General features: G+C 40.2%; 1 protein-coding gene across 2 annotated transcripts in view; it reads right to left on the minus strand.

Moving 5' to 3' along the window:
• The window catches only part of LOC139755515 (zinc finger CCHC domain-containing protein 8 homolog), a 67,937-nt gene that overhangs the window by 34,676 nt on the left and 15,230 nt on the right, over positions 1–18,031 (minus strand). The window contains exons 3-7 of one of the 2 annotated variants that reach the window (XM_071673898.1): positions 16,438–16,566; positions 13,873–13,973; positions 13,542–13,652; positions 13,212–13,322; positions 5,618–5,808 (exon numbers count right to left, since the gene is read on the minus strand). In XM_071673898.1, the coding sequence (XP_071529999.1) occupies positions 5,618–5,808; positions 13,212–13,322; positions 13,542–13,652; positions 13,873–13,973; positions 16,438–16,566 (643 nt within the window). Of the gene's footprint in view, positions 1–5,617; positions 5,809–13,211; positions 13,323–13,541; positions 13,653–13,872; positions 13,989–16,437; positions 16,567–18,031 lie in introns of both variants that reach the window. The other variant, XM_071673897.1, reaches the window with a different exon arrangement.

Raw genomic sequence — 18,031 nt, forward strand, 5'->3', positions numbered from 1 at the left:
ATGAGGGCAGCAAGTATGAATATGTACATGTGCATATATGTTTAAGTCTGTGTACATATATGTATGTATGCATTGAAATGTATAGGTATGTATATGTGCAATTGTGGGCATGTATGTATATACATGTGCATGTGGGTGGGTTGGGCCATTCATTCATCTGTTTTCTTGCACTATCTCCCTAACGCGGGAGACAGCGACAAAGTATAATAAATATAGATAAATAAAAAAGTATATATATGCAGGAGGGTGAAAGGAGGGCAAGGAATAGAGTGAACTGGAGCGATGTGGTATACCGGGGTTGACGTGCTGTCAGTGGATTGAATCAAGGCATGTGAAGCGTCTGGGGTGAACCATGGAAAGCTGTGTAGGTATGTATATTTGCGTGTGTGGACGTATGTATATACATGTGTATGGGGTGGGTTGGGCCATTTCTTTCGTCTGTTTCCTTGCGCTGCCTCGCAAACGCGGGAGACAGCGGCAAAAAAAAAAAAAAAAAAAAAAAAATATATATATATATATATATATATATATATATATATATATATATATATATATATATATATATATATATATATATATATATATCTGTTCACTTATTTATTTATCATACTTGATCGCCTTTCCCAATGTAAGCAAGGTAGGGCCAGAAAACAGACGAAGAATTACCCATCCACTCACATCCACACATATGTATTTCAAATTCTAAAAAGGGAAACAGAAGGAGTCAAGCAGGGAGTGTTCATCCTCCTCGAAGGCTCAGATTGGGGTGTCTGAATGTGTGTGGATGCAATCAAGATGAGAAAAAAGGAGAGAGAGGTAGTATGTTTGAGGAAAGAAATCTGGATGTTCTGGCTATGAGTGAAATGAACCTAAAGGGTAAAGGGGAAGAGTGGTCTGGGAAAGTCTTGGGAGTAAAGTCAGGGGTTGGTGAGGGGACAAGAGCTAAGGAAGGAGTAGCACTAATCCTAAAGCAGTTGTGGGAGTGTGTGATACAGTGTAAAACGTAAATTCTAGATTGGTGTGGGTAAAACTGAATGTGGATGGAGAGAGATGGGTGATTATTGGTGCCTATGCACCTGGTCATGAGAAGAAAGATCATGAGAGGCAAGTGTTTTGGGAGCAGCTGAGAGAGTGTATGAGCAGCTTGATGCATGAGACCAGGTTATAAAGATGGGTGATATGAATACAAAGGTGAGTAATGTGGCAGTTGAGGGTATAGTTGACATACATGGGGCGTTCAGTGTTGTAAATGTCAATGGTGAAAAGCTTGTGGATTTGTGTGCTGAAAAAAGACTTGTGACTGGGAATACCTGGTTTAAAAAGAGAGATATGCATAAGTATACACATGTGAGTAGGAGAGATGGTCAAAGGGCATTATTGGATTACCTGTTAATTGATAGGCATGTAAAAGAGAGACTTTTGGATGTTAATGCGCTTAGAGGGGCAGGTGGAGGGATGTCTGATCACTATCTTGTGGAAGCAAAGGTGAAGATTTGTAGAGGTTTTCAAAAGAGAAGAGAAAATGTTGGGGAGAAGAAAGTGGTGAGAGTAAGTGAACTTGGAAAGGAGACTTGTGTGAGGAAGTATCACGAGAGATTGAGCGAAGAATGGCAAAAGATGAGTGCAAATGAAGTGTGGGGAGTGGGACAGGAATGGGATGTTTTTAGGGAAGCAGTGATGGCTTGTGCAAAAGATGCATGAGACATGAGAAAGGTGGGAGGTGGGAAGATTAGAATGGGTAGTGAGTGATGGGATGAAGAATAAGGTTATTAGTGAAAGAGAAAAGAGAAGCGTTTGGATGATAATTGCAGGGAAGTAGGCAAATGACTGGGAGATGTATAAAAGAAAGTGGCAGGAGGTCAAAAGAAAGGTGCAGGAGTTGAAAAAGAGGGCAAATTAGAGTTGGGGTGAGCAAGAATCATTAAATTTTGAGAGAATAAAATGATCTTTTGGAAGGAGGTAGATAAAGTGCATAAGACAAGAGAACAAACAGGAAAATCGGTGAAGGGGCAAGTGGAGAAATGGTAACAGGTAGTGATGAAGTGAGAAGATGGAGTGAGTATTTTGAAGGTTTGATGAATGTTTGATGACAGAGTGGCAGACAGAGTGCTTTTATTTACCACATATCTCTCTTACCCTTTCATTACTTACTTGAACAAACCTACTCGAACTCAAACCACTTACTGTCCTCAAACATTTCATTTCTAACATACTCGAACTCAAACCACTTACTGTCCTCAAACATTTCATTTCTAACACACCAATCTTCCTTTACTTAGTCCTATCCATAAACTATGCCTCGCATCTATATAACAATGTATTCCTTCAAACATACCCATTTTTGCTCTTCCAGATAACAATTTCTCTATCCATACATTCTTCAGTGGTCACAGAACCTTCAACTCCTCATCTAACCCATGGCTCACTTCCATGGTTCCATTCTCTGCCATGTTTACTCTCAGGTTCTAAAACACTTCACCTCCTCTAATTTTTCTCCATTCAGACTTACAGTCCAAAGGACCTGTCCCTCAAAATTGCTAAACCTAATAATCTTGCTTTTTTATCATTTATTATTATTATACTCTGTTCCTGTCTTCCATGTTACCAAGGCAGCGCAAGGAAACAGACAAAAGAATGGCCCAACCCACCCACATACACATGTATATACATACACGTCCACACACGCACATATATATACCTATACATTTCAATGTATACATATATATACATATACAGACATATACATATATACACATGTACATAATTCATACTTGCTGCCTTTATTCATTCCCATCACCACCCTGCCACACATGAAATGACACCCCCTCCCCCGCATGCGTGTGAGGTAGCGCTAGGAAAAGACAACGAAGGCCACATTTGTTAACATTCAGTCTCTAGCTGTCATGTATAATGCACCGAAACTACAGCTCCCTTTCCACATCCAGGCCCCACAAAACTTTCCAAGATTTACCCTAGACGCTTCACATGCCCTGGCTCAATCTATTGACAGCCCACCCACCCCGGTATACCACATTGTTCCAATTCACCATTGTTCCAATTTACTCTATTCCTTGCACGCCTTTCACCCTCCTGCATGTCCAGAACCTGATCGCTCAAAACCTTTTTCACTCCATCCTTCCACCTCCAATTTGGTCACCGACTTCTCCTCTTTCCCTCCATCTCTGACACATATATCCTCTTTGTCAATCTTTCTTCACTCATTCTCTCCATGTGACCAAACTATTTCAATACACCCTCTTCTGCTCTCTCAATCACACTCTTTTTATTACCACACATCTCTCTTACCTTTCATTACTTACTCGATCAAACCACCTCACACCAAATATTGTCCTCAAACATCTCATTTCCAGCACATCCAACCTCCTCTGCACATCCCTATCTATAGCCCACGCCTTGCAACCATAAAACATTGTTGGAACCACTATTTCTTCAAACATACCCATTTTTGCTTTCCCAGATAATGTTCTCGCCTTCCACACATTCTTCAATGCTCCCAGAACCTTCAGCTCCTCCCCACCCTGTGACTCACTTTCACTTCCATCCTCTGCCAAACCCACTCCCAGATATCTAAAACACTTCACTTCCTCCAGTTTTCTCCATTCAAACTTATCTCCCCAACTGACTTGTCCCTCAACCCTACTGTGCCTCATAACCTTGCTCTTATTCACATTTACTCTCAGCTTTCTTCTTTCACACACTTTACCAAACTCAGTCATCAGCTTCTGCAGTTTCTCACCCGAATCAGCCACCATCGCTGTATCATCAGCGAACAACAATTGACTCACTTCCCAGTCCCTCTCATCCACAACAGACTGCATACTTGACCCTCTCTCCAAATCTCTTGCATTCACCTCCCTAACAACCCCATCCATAAATAAATCAAACAACCATGGAGACATCACGCACCCCTGCTGCAAACCGACATTCTCTGAGAACCAATCACTTTCCTCTCTTCCTACTCGTACACATGCCTTACATCCTCAAAAACTTCTCACTGCTTCTAGCAACTTGCCTCCCACAAAATATACTCTTAATACCTTCCACAGAGCATCTCTATCAACTCTATCATATGCCTTCTCCAGGTCCATAAATGCGACATACAAATCCATTTGTTTTTCTAAGTATTTCTCACATACATTTTTCAAAGAAAAACCTGATCCACACTTCCTGTACCACTTCTGAAACAACACTGCTCTTCCCCAGTCTGATGCTCTGTACATGCCTCCACCCTCTCAATCAATACCCTCCCATATAATTTTCCTCTGTAATTTGAACACTCACCTTTATACCCTTTGCCTTTGTACAATGGCGTAATAAATGCATTCCGCCAATCCTCAGGCACTTCACCATGAGCCATACATACACTGAATCTCCTCACCAACCAATCAACAACAAAGTCACCCCCTTTTTTTAATAAATTCCACTGCAATACCATCCAAACCCGCCACCTTGCCGGCTTTCATCTTCTGCAAAGCTTTCACTACTTCCTTTCTGTTTACCAAACCATTCTCCCTGACCCTCTCACTTAGCACACCAGGTCGACCAAAGCACACTATATCTGCCACTCTATCATCTAACACATTCAACAAACCTTCAAAATACTCACTCCATCTCCTTACATCACCACTACTTGTTATTACCTACCCATTAGCCCCCCTCTCCGATGTTCCCATTTTTTCTCTTGTCTTACGCACTTTATTTACCTCCTTCCAAAACATCTTTTTATTCTCAACTTCCTCCTTTCACACACCCTTCCAAATTCATTCACCAACTTTTGCAGTTTCACACTCAAATCTTACACCAATGCTGTACCATCACCAAACACTGACACTTTCCAGGCCCTGTAATCACCTACAGACTGCATACTCACCCCTCTCTCTAAGATTCTTGCATTTACCTCCCTCATCTCCCCATCCAAAAACAAATTAAACAGTGCAAAAATGATGTGCTACCCTTCGAGGCATTGTCATGTTATTGAATAAACTATGAGACTAATGTATGGCAGCAATATCTTATGAGAAAATAATGCATATATTTCCTGCCATGTACAGACAGTCCAAAACCAAGAAATCACATACGATATGGCAGCAGTGAACAGAAAAGGAAGAGATATATTATGTTTGACGTGTCTGTACTGAGTTAAAGTAGCATATAGATATAATAAGGAAGGTAATAAAGATAGTACACAAAATAAAGGAGCTAAGTCAAAGGGAGGTGATAGCAGCCACAAATTTGCCCACACAAATATCAAGAATAGAGAGATCTACATACAAATTTCAAGTTTCAGATTTAAACTGACACTGTGAAAGGGGATGAACAGTTCTACTGAATCAGCACAAAAGATCTACAAAATGTCACAGCTAGGAAAGAAATAAGAGACGTTAAAAAAGACCTGAAGAAAAATTCCAGTACTAAGGACCATGAACAAATGGATAATGCTCAGTGAAGATACAGAAAATGAAGGGCAAAAATCCTTAATAAAAAAGTTTAAGAGATGGGGCCCAATGATTACAGGCTTCTCTCCTTATACATGAAGTGAGTCAATTACATATAAGTTATTATACACACGCAAGAAAAAGAAAATACAATTACTTACACATTTGACACACGAGTGTTCAAGAACTTTTTCCGATTTACAGCAATTCTTGCTGGATCTGGTGGATCTGAACATTCAGTTAGATTGTGATCTCCTAAACAGTTAAAACATCGCTTCCTTGGTCGTGCATCACTAATTTTCTTGCCTGTTAACATGCTGTACTCTATATCAGTAAGGACACCAGCAAAATCCTGCAACAAGCCAATCAAATGTAGAAACTCAATGCGAGACTCACAGTTAATCTTTTCCACATGCACAGAATTGATACTAAAAACAAAATCATTATTACTTTGGACATACAGAGAAAATGCCCAGGGTAAACCACTGAAAGGTCTGTAGGGCCTAGACATGAAGAGGGAGCTGTGGTTGTGATGCATTACACATGACAGCTAAAGACTGTGTGAGCGAATCTGGCCTTTTACGTATGTTTTCCTGGGGCTACTTCACTGATGCATGGGGTGGCGATGCTGTTTCCTGAGGGGCAGGGTGGTGCTGGGAATTGATGAAGGCAAGCAAGCATGAATATGTGCATATGTATACATGTGTATATGTTTATATGCATGTGCATGTATAAGACAAACATGTGCATGTATGCATATATGTGTGTATATGAGTGGATGTGTCTTTCTTCATCTGTTTCCTGGTGCTACCTCATTGACGGTGGAAAATCCAGCAAGACAGCGGGTTCGGATGGTACTGCAGAGGAATTTATCAAAAAAGAGTGTGAATGTGTTGTTGACTGGTTGGTAAAGATATTCAATGTATGTATGGACAATGGTGAAGTGCCTGAGGATTGGCAGAATGCATGCATGGTGCCACTGTGCAAGAGCAAAGGAGGAGACACAGGTGAGTGTTCAACCTACTGAGGCATGAGTTTCTTGAGTATTCCTGGGAAATTATATGGGAGGGTATTGACTGAGAGGGTCAAGGAATGTACAGAGCACCAAATTGGGGAAGAGCAGTGTGGTTTCGAAGTGGTAGAGGATGTAGAGATCAGGTGTTTGCTTTGAAGAATGTATGCAAGAAATACTTAGAAAAACAAATGGATTTGTACGTGGCATTTGTGGATCTGGAAAAGGCATATGATAGGGTTGATAGAGATGCTTTGTGGAAGGTTTTAAGAGTATATGGTGTGGGAGATAAGTTGCCAGAAGCATTGAAAAGTTTTTACCAAGGATGTAAGGCATGTGTAAGTGTAAGAAGAGAGAAGAGTGATTGGTTCCCAGTGAATGGTAGTTTGCGGTAAGGGTGTATGATGTCCTTTGACCACCTCTCATACTCACATACGTATACTTAAGTATAACTCTCTTTTATCATTGGTTACGAGGCATGGGCTATAGATAGGATTGTACAGAGGAGGGTGGATGTGTTAGAAATGAAATGTTTGAGGACAATATGTAGTGTGAGGTAGTTTGATAAAGTAATGAAAGAGTAAGAGAGCTGTAAGGTAATGATAAGAGTGTGGTTGAGAGAGCAGAAGAGGGTGACTTGAAATACTTTGAACATATGAAGAGAATGAATGAAGAAAGGTTGACAAAGAGGATACATGTGTTAGAAGTGGTGGGAACAAGGAGAACCTGGAGACCAAATTGGAGATGGAAGGATGGAGTGAAAAGATTTTGAGTGATCAGGGCCTGAACATGCAGGACAGTAAAATGAGTATGGAATAGAGTGAATTGGAATGAAGTGGTATGCTAGGGTCAATATGACATCAGTGGACTGAACCTGGGCATGTGAAATGTTCAAGGTAATCCAAGGAAAGGCCTGTGGGGCCTGGGTGTGGATAGGGAGCTGCTGCTTTGGTGCTTTACACATGACAGCAAGAGAATGTTTGTGAGTGGATGCAATCTTTCTTCGTCTGTTTCCCGACAATACCTCACTGATGCAGGGGGCAGCAATTGGGGGTGGGGGAAGAGAAGAAAATGTATATGTTATCTTTTTCCTTTCCTTCATGCATTTTGTGCTGTGGTGGGGTGGCATCGGGAATGGACGAAGGTGAGCAAGTATGAATATGTACAAGTGTGTATATGTATATGCATGTGTATGTATATGAATGTATAAATATGTATCTGTACATGTAAGCAGTGGGTTTGTGGTGTTGGGCACCAAAAAAGAAGCAAGTCTGAAGAAAAGAAGTGCAAACATATATGCTGGTTACTTGCATGTTACTGAGGCCTCCAAGCAGCTCTAATGACTCATTCTTAGTTTGGGCTGCCATCTGTGACCATCCAATGAAGCCTACAATATAATTAATATTCAACTTGGGACAGGAAATTACGTGTGTGAACTGATGCCAACGGCATCCTACTACGAAAGAAAAGATTGACAACATTAAAAACGCCAAAAGAGTTTATGTTTTCAGGACTTTAGCCCCTAATTCCACCATAGAATTCTCTTCAATCCACTTCTAAATAGCTAAAGCATTCCACTTCCTCTTGGTCCTTCCAATTCAAACCTATACTCATGTGAAAATTCAGGCTTTCTCCTCCTTAGAAAAGTAAGAGCCAATCATCTTGAAATACAACTGGAAAACATAGTACACCCAGAAGCAAAATTCCCAAAATGAAATGGTAGCCAAGAAGAAGGAAGAAAGAACATCCTTTCTTAAAGATAGCCCGAGGCACACTGAGATGGCTAGTTGGTGCTCACACTATTTGAAATAGCAGTCTCACCTACAAGGACAAAAATTTCACCCTTAAAGCATTATATGCTTTTACCCACAACAAATCTTAGCCAAGCATCGCAAGTTATGGGAGGGCATGGAAGGTGTGGTATGGAAAGGAATGAGGGAAAATATCAGGGGAAGAGAAAAAGAAAGATATACAATTCTGCTATCACCAAGAGTATGGGAGGGTGCTATAGAGCATGGATGGAATGGATCAAGAGTAGTGTGGATGAAAGGAAAGACTGGGATGTGATGGAATTGGTGATATAGTTGGTACAAGGAGAGTGCCTGGAGTAAATGAGAATGGATGCTATCTTGTGGATATTTGTGTTGAGACGGGGCTTATTCCATGTAAAGATCTTTTTTTTCAGCACAAGATGATCCACAGATGTACATGGATGAGGAACGATGGAAGAGAAGAACAAAAGGCTTTGACTGACTATGTGGCAGTGGGTGAAAGACTGAGAAAGATTGTGCTGGATGCTACAGTCATGAGAGGATTCTTTGGAGAATGACCATTTTGTGGTTTTGTAGGGATGAGGATCAGGAAGAAGTGGAAGTATGGTGTAAGGAAGAATGGAGGAGTAAAAGAGTTGGCAAGCGAGATGAATCAAGAAAAATACAGGGAGTATAAAAGGAAGGTAAGTGAAAGCTTAGATGGAAGTGCAGTGAATGCAGGAATGCAGTCATGTGTGAATGAAGTGTTTAAAATGTTTAGAGAAATACCATTAAAGGTTGTAGAATCAGTAGCTGGATACAAGGTAGTGAGATACAGGAACAAAAAGGGCAATGCATGGTGGACAGAGGAGATTAGAAATGCTGTGGAAGAGAAGAAAAAAGCACATGGTAGATTGCTTAATAGGAACGTACCAGTGGAAGTTCAGCAAAGGAGATTGCAAAAATGCAAAAGATGAACATGGAATGTTAAGAAGCTGATAGAGGAAAGCAAAGAAAGAGCAGATGAAAATTTGGAGGAAAGTTCAGTGAAAAGTTTGAGTTAACAAGAAACTATACTTGAAGAAGGTGAAAAAGAAAAGAGTTGGATGTAAGAGTGGAAATGTTGATGTGAGAAGTAAGGAAAGAAAATTGCTGAATCAAAAGAAGGAAAGTGAAAGGATGATGCAAAGAGTATTTTGAAGAACTGATGAATGTGGGAGAAGGGGAGGCAGCAGTTGTTACATGCATGGGTATGTAGGAGGAAAGGATGAGGATACAGTGCAGGGGTCTACAGCAAAGAGGGAGGTATGAAAGGCAATAATGATGCTGAAGGTAGGAAAGGCACCAGGAGAGGATGAGATTACAGGTGAAATGCCGGAAAGGCACCAGGAGAGGATGAGATTACAGGTGAAATGCTGAAGTATGGAGGAGAAAGTGTGATACAGTAGGTGCATCTTACATGTAATTCAGCACGGAAACAGAAAGCTATGTCTGAGGATTGGGTGAAAGCCTCTATTGTCCCTTTATTTAAAGGAAAAGGTGCAAGGGATTATGTAACAATGATAGAGGAATAAGTCTGTTAAGTATACCAGGAAAAGTAAATGAAAGAGTTTTAAATGGAAAAGTGATGGGAGTGACTGAATGCAGAATAAGTGAAGAGCAAGGGAGTTTTAGGAAAGGTAGGGGATGTGAGGATCAGATTTTTGCAATAAAGATGACCATGTTAAAGTAGATAGCAAAACGTAAGAAGTTGTATGCAGCTTTTATGGACCTGGAGAAAGTGTATGACAGAGTCGAGTGGGATGCTTTGCGGGATGTGTTAAGGCTATATGGTATAGGGGGAAAACAGTTGCATGGTGTAAAAACCTTCTATGGAGGAGCAAATATGTGTGTAAGAGTGAATGGAGAGCTGAGTGAAAGTTTTGGGATACATGTAGGTGTGAGGCAGGGCTGTGCGATTTCACCATGGCTTTATAATTTATATGTGGATGGAGTGATGAGAGAGATGAAAACAAAACTAGGAAAAAGGGGGTGAAGATATGGTGGCCAGTAGCAAGCCTGTTGGTGGATGATACTGTATTGTTTGCAGAAAATGAAGAGGAGTTGCAGAGGCTGTAAGTGTTTTATGGTGCATGTAAGTGGAGACTGAAGGTGAATGCACGTAACTGTACAGTAATGGTGTTTGAAAAGAAACAGAGTAAAAGCATAGATTTTGTAAAACCATATACATAGAAAGAAGACAGTGTACTAAACTGTGCCATGGATATGAGGGGAAAAAGAGAGGGAAATTAAGTATCTGGGAGCTGTCTTGGGTAAGTGTGGTGATATGGAAGGAGAGATAAGAGATAGAGCAGCATGAGACAGAATAGTCACTGGGTCCCTTAAAAGAATAATGAAGGGTAGAGGTATACGTATGGAAAAGAAGAGATGATTAAGGGACTGCATATTCCTCCCAAACCTGACCTATGCAGCCAAAACATGAACGTGGAATGAGGCACAGAGGTCAAGAATCCAGGCTGTGGAAATGAGCTATTTGAGAAGAGCATGTGGTGTGACTAGATGGAATGAAGAAGGAAATGAAAGAGTATATAAGAAATGTGGTATGGCAAGGAATGCAAAGGGAATGAATTGTGGAGTGGTAGAATGGGTGAAACGTAATAATTTGAGGGGGTCTGGGCATGTGGAAAGAATGCAAGACTAGGAGTTTAAAAGGAAAGTGATGATAGTACAATTAAAGGGGTTGGTATGAATGGAAGACCACTTGTGACACTGGCAAATAGAGTGGAGGAATACTGGAGGGAGAGAAAAAGAGGAATAATGTGTGAATGGTGTATATGAGGGAGGCATGTAAGGACATGGATAAGTGGAGACTCTTTTGCCGTGGCCACCCCTTGTTGGGAGTTCCGCGAGAAAATGGGCATCAGATACACAGATAGATAGATGGATGTATTGCTTTTGAAAGGAGGAAGGAGACAATGATTTCTGTAGACAGCATAGGTAGTATTCTTACTCCCGTCCCCATGGTTAACATAAAGACAGGGGAAAGTGGAGGAAGAATTCTACCCACATATCTCCCTCATGTCATAAAAGATGACAAACAGAAAAGGATGTGGAGGAGGCTGGACATCCTCCTTTTGTGAATAACCACTTTCCAAAAACAAGTACAGAGGAAAAAGCCAAGTAAAGATTTCTCCTTGAAGACAGGCTGGATGTATGAATGTGCATGAATGTACAGATGATGAGAAAAAGGAAAGAAAGAAGGTGCTGTGTTTGATAACAGGAACCTGGATGTTCTGGCTGAATTTCAGTGAATTTACATTAAAGGGGAAGAGGGTAGGAGAAATTAGGAATGTTTGAGAGGTAAAGCCTGGGATTAATGAGAAGGCAAGATCAAAGGAGGAAGTGGCACTACTGATGAAGGAGGAACTCTGGGACTTGTAAAAGGGTGTAAAAAAGAGAGCTCAAGTTTGATGGGACTTAGAATGAAATTAAATTTCTAATGCTTCCTGCTAATGCTCATGCTCCTGGTAATGCAAGGGATGCTGAAACTCTCGCTAAACTCTCCATCCACTCTCACATGTGCATTCGCTCCTCTACAAAAAGGTTGCACACCATCTAACAGTTGTCCCACTAACCAATATATCTTTAATACATCCCATTAAGCAATCCACTCAACTCTGTCATACACTTTCTCCAGATCCATAAAAGCTGCATACAGGTTTTCACCTTTCAATAGATACGTTTCCACACGTTCTCATCACTAAAATTTGATCCACATATCCCCTACCTTTCCTAAAACCCCCTTGCTCTTCACTTCCATCACTCTATCAATCAACACTCTTGCATATGCTTTTCTTGGTATATGCAACAGACTTCCGTCTATCTATAACTCTGATGCCTGTTCCCACCTGGAACTCTTTAATGAGGGTGGCCATGGCAGCAGGCCCCATACTTCTTAACCTTTGGTGCCTCACCTTTAACAGGCCACTGACAGAGGGCAACTCTAATGCAGTGTTTTCAGAGGCCCTCCTACTCACTACGACTACCTAATGCTCCCACCTGATGTTCCTACATACTACATCTACCTAATGTTTCTAAATAATACTCCTGCCTAAATGTTCCTACCTACTACTTCTCTATTACTCCCACCATTTTGCCAAAAGGTAGGGCTAGCACGAAACACTCACCGCAGGAAAATCTATAATTACTACAGACACCTTTAGCACCTTTACCTTTGAATAATGGAACAGTAATAGCTTTCACTCAATCTTTTGTTCTTTATTTCAGAAGCTGAAAAGGAGGGGAAGGATTTTGGACCCCTATTCTTGCCTCTTTTAGTTGCATTCTACAACACACAGGAGATGCAGGGGTAGCAAACTTTCTCCTCTATCCCCAGAATTTTTTCATACTTGATTGCTGTTTTCTGCTTTAGCAAGGTAGTGCCAAAAACATAGAAAGAAAGGCCACATCTACTCACATCCATTCTCTAGCTGTAATGCAAATCTAGTAAATCCAACAAAGAAAAGAAATGAGAAGGAAGCAGCTACCAAGAAGAGAAACAATGTTGAAATAATCAAAAGATGACAAAATACTTCATCATGTAAAACTAAAAGATACATCTCCATACACTAATATACCTAAAATGAATGATCAAAGGACTATACAGTTTCACTTGAAAATTCATATGCTAAAGGAAACACATAATAATCATAGCAGCAGGTACATAAGCTAATTAGAGACAGAATTTGCATTTCAAAATTACCCATTTATGTCCTAAACATTTAAGTGTGTCTTAGTACCAATCAAAAACATTTTGTGTGTTTCATTAGCAATTTGCAGTTATTTTCAAAATAAAGTACAATACTTAGGAACTCTTTTTTGAGGTATTCAAGAGAGTAGTGTATCAGTGATAACTGCAATAAATTCACTGCATCTCAATAAAAAGGCTAAGGAATGCTTAAAAAGGAAAGTACACTACAAATGGAGACATACTGTGTCATATGATGGCACAGCATCCACTGATGTTTGAGATTCATTCAATCTGTCCTTGATGGTACTGGTCTCTCCTCCATCCGTGTCCAGGCATACTCCCTCTGGCATGTCCTAAACATACATGTGTGTCTTAGTAACAATCAAAAACATTTTGTGTGTTTCATTAGTGATTTGCAGTTATTTTCAAAATAAAGTACAATACTTAGGAACTCTATTTTGAGGTATTCAAGAGAGTAGTGTATCAGTGATAACTGCAATAAATTCACTGCATCTCAATAAAAAGGCTAAGGAATGCTTAAAAAGGAAAGTACACTACAAATGGAGACATACAATGTCATATGATGGCACAGCATCCACTGATGTTTGAGATTCATTCAATCTGTCCTTGATGGTACTGGTCTCTCCTCCATCCGTGTCCAGGCATACTCCCTCTGGCATGTCCTAAACATACATGTGTGTCTTAGTACCAATCAAAAACTTTTTGTCTGTTTCATTAGCAATTTGCAGTCATTTTCAAAATAAAGCACAATACTAAGGAACTCTTTTTTTGAGGTATTCAAGAGAGTAGTGTATCAGTGATAACTGCAATAAATTCACTGCATCTCAATAAAAAGGCTAAGGAATGTTTAAGAAGGAAAGTACACTACAAATGGAGACATACTGTGTCATATGATGGCACACCATCCACTGATGTTTGAGACTGATTCAATCCGTCCTTGATGGTACTGGTCTCTCCTCCATCCGTGTCCAGGCATACTACCTCTGGCAAGAAAAATTCTGGGAAATTGAATGAATTTAGATCTACTCTTCTTTCACATGAAAACAACTGCTGATAAGACTAACATTATCTTCATTTGTTAGAGACAGCCATACAGAAGAAAAATTCATTAAACATACAGTAATTTTTCATACAGACTTGAATTACTGGACAATATGCTTGGATATGTAGGCAATATGTTACATTTTCTGTTACTGTTGTTGCTTTGTTTTCATATGTACCTACCTCAGTAAAGCTGCTAATTTCCAAAGTTAAGGAAAGTATTCAGCAGTCTTAGATTCACATCTCAAGAACATTTTCTACTATCAACCAGCTTCTTAAGCATCCATATTTTGCCAACATTCACCCATCACCCTCCTGCTCAAGCTATATTTCCTTATATCCTTTCTAACAGGCTTCTTTCTTAGCTTCCTGTTAAGAAAGAAGCTATGTCCTTTGGTAGCCATGTCACTATATATCACAAAAAAATGAACACTGTTGATACCATCAATCTGATTAAAAACTTAAAGAAGGTAATCAGGTCACCCCTCACTCTTCTCTCCTCCATGGTGGGCAACTTCACTGCCACATTTATAATGTACGTTAGCTTGTTAAGCATTTAATCTGTTTACTTAAATGCTTTCCTAATATTTGCCAGCATAAAGTATGACTCCTTAGCAATTCTCCTGAAGTGAACTCTGGTGACACATTAGGAACAGTCCCAAGTTTTCCCCACACATGGGTTCCTTTAGCTTATTTCCTTCTATACAGTAATTACACTGATGCTTTCTCTGCATCTTATCTTTAATACTTCATATCTACACAGCCAGAATTTTATCAACAATTTATCAAACTATCTTTGATGTCTGTCTTGGTCCCCTTGTAAGATGGTGCAATCATTTTCATTCTTTATTTCTCACATGACCCTGGCATCATTTGCAAACATATTCAGGCCCTGAAAATACATCAAACTTTCACATCAAGCACATTGGCCCATATGCAATCGAAGCAATCACAGATATCTTCAGCCACTCCAGGCTAGGTAAAGTCCCTTACATCTGGAAACTTGCCAACATAATATCAATGCTACAACCCTCCAAACCACCCAAATTACCTTCCTCCTCCTGCTTTATATCACTTCTCTTTTCAGTATCCAGACTCTGCAAAAAAGTTATACACAACAGAATCAAGCAAACATACACCTCTCACCCACACAGCATGGCTTTAGACCCAAACACTACCACCAAGTTACAGAGTAACCTTACACATGTCCTACATAAATCTAATCAATCAAAACCCCCTCCTACACAGTATAAGTGGCAACAGACTTGCAGCAGACATCAACAAAGCATTTGACATGTTCTTCCAGCACATCCTCACTCAAACAATACTAATCACCCTCAGCAACAATGACAAAAAGTGGTTGACCATTTTCATGTCAGTCACTCACAATAGCTTCACCTCTAAATTTCTAAACTATACAGTCAAGTTCCCCAAGGAGCTGATCTTTCTCCAACTCTCTTAAGTCTCTTCCTGTGTGACCTACCATTACCTCAAGCAAATCCATGAAGTTCCTTTCATATGCAGATGACCTCACAATCACATAACAACACCCTGACACCATAAAAACATCAAACATGCTGCACTACATTACACCATTGGAGCAGAGGCTCACTCACAACATAACATCTGCATCTCCAAAGAAGTCTTCAATGATTCTTTTACCCTTAAACAGACATGAATCCAGCTCACACCTTGAATGGACAATCATTCCCCCAGAACAAAACACCAACCATTCTAGGCATCACATAAGACAAAGACATGACATTCACTCCCCATACCAATAACATCAACAAGAAAGCAACACACAAACTTAATGCCCTCAAAACACTAACTGGCACAAAATTTGGACAGAAAGAGAATCCCTCAACATCCTCTACAAATAACTTGTCTGCTCTGCTTTAAACTATTCTCCATCTGCCTGTTCTTCAGTCATCTTTAAAAGCAAGCATAACAAAACTACACATTGCAAAAAACAGTATACTCAGAACAATAATTGGCTGCCTGGCAACCACAAACACTATGATCTTAGGTGAGGTATGTATACTCCCTAGAAAAGCATTATTATAATTCTTTGCTAAAGAACTGGTATTCAGATGAATTCCTGATACAAGATCTGATTTCAGCCATGGAGTGTATGATGTACAAAATACCTTGAGGGTTCATAGAAGTTCATACAATCATACATATCACTGAAAATATCAATATCAGCCAAATCATTATCATCAATGAATCTTATGGTATTCCCATTACACAAGAAATGAAAGAAATTTTCCTTTTGCAAGGTTTCTGAAACACCAAGGTCACATTGTTACACTATAAGACACATAAAAGTATGTCAAAAATTAGGACCATAAATACATCATATCAGAATAAGATCCCAGCATAATTGAAGAAATATTTACTAACCATATGAACTTCCACCTATTTCATCTAGACTGCTCTCTGCAGTCGTGTCCACAACAATAGCATCCTCAGGCAACAGAGAACCATCCGGGTCATCATCTGCAGTCAGACTATCATCTTCTTTTGCTACACCTGCCAGTATGCAAATGATGTTTTAAGAAAAGATCTCTCATATCTTTCTGCACATAAAAATAGAAAATAAAAAAGGGTAACTTACCCATGCCTCATGTCCTAAAAACTACTATACTTCCCCTTTTCCAAGTACAGTCATCTATGCAGATTTCTCTCAGATATATATATGTATGTTTATATACGGCCTTTATTGATTGATATTTATCATTTATTTATTGAACCAGGGCATGTGAAGTGTCTGGGGTAAACCATGGAAAGTTTTGTAGGGCCAGGATGTGGAAAGAGACCTGTGGTTTTGGTGCATTATACATGGCAGCTAGAGACTGAGTGTGAACGAATGTGGCCTTTGTTGTCTTTTCCTAGTGCTACCTTGCATACATGTCGGGGTAGGGGTTGTCATTTCATGTGTGGAGAGGTGAAGACGGGAATGAATAAGAGCAGACAGTATGAATTATGTACATGTGTATATGTGTATATGTCTGTGTGTGCATATATATGTATATTCCCATTGCCACCCCCCCACGCAGGAAACAGCATCCCCCAGCGAGGTAACACCAGGAAAAGACAAAAGGGCCACATTCGTTCACACTCAGTCTCTAACTGTCATGTGTAATGAACAGATACCACAGCTCCCCTTCCACATCCAGGCCCCACAGATCTTTCCATGGTTTACCCCAGACACTTCACATGCCCTGTTTCAACCCACTGACAGCAGGTCAACCCCAGTATACCACCTCGTTCCAATTCACTCTATTCCTTGCACGCCTTTCACCCACCTGTATGTTCACATCCCGATTGCTCAAAATTTCTTTCACTCCATCCTTCCACCTCCAATTTGGTCTCCTGCTTCTCTTTGTTCCCTCCACATCTGACAAACACACACACACGCACACACATATTTATTTTCTGTTATTATACTTTGTCGCTGTCTCCCGCATTAGCGAGGTAGCACAAGGAAACAGACAAAAGAAGGGCCCAACCCACCCACATACACATGTATATACATACATGCCCACATACACACACATATACATACCAATACATTTCAACGTATACATATATATACATACACAGACATATACATATATACTCATGTACATATTCGTACTTGCTGCCTTCATCCATTCCCGTCACCACCCCACCACACATGAAATGGCACCCTCCCTTCCCCCGCGCATGTGTGAGGTAGTGCTAGGAAAAGATAACAAAGGTAACATTCATTCACACGCAGTCTCAAGCTGTCATGTGTAATGCACCGAAACCACAGCTCCCTTTCCGCATCCAAGCCCCACAAAACTTTCCATGGTTTACCACAGACGCTTCACATGCCCTGGTTCAATCCATTGACAGCATGTCGACCCTGGTATACCACATCATTCCAATTCACTCTATTCCTTGCACGCCTTTCACCCTCCTGTATGTTCAGGCCCCGATCACTCAAAATTTTTTTCACTCCATCCTTCCT

Source organism: Panulirus ornatus, chromosome 19 (assembly GCF_036320965.1).
Source record: "Panulirus ornatus isolate Po-2019 chromosome 19, ASM3632096v1, whole genome shotgun sequence".
Taxonomy (NCBI): domain Eukaryota; kingdom Metazoa; phylum Arthropoda; class Malacostraca; order Decapoda; family Palinuridae; genus Panulirus; species Panulirus ornatus.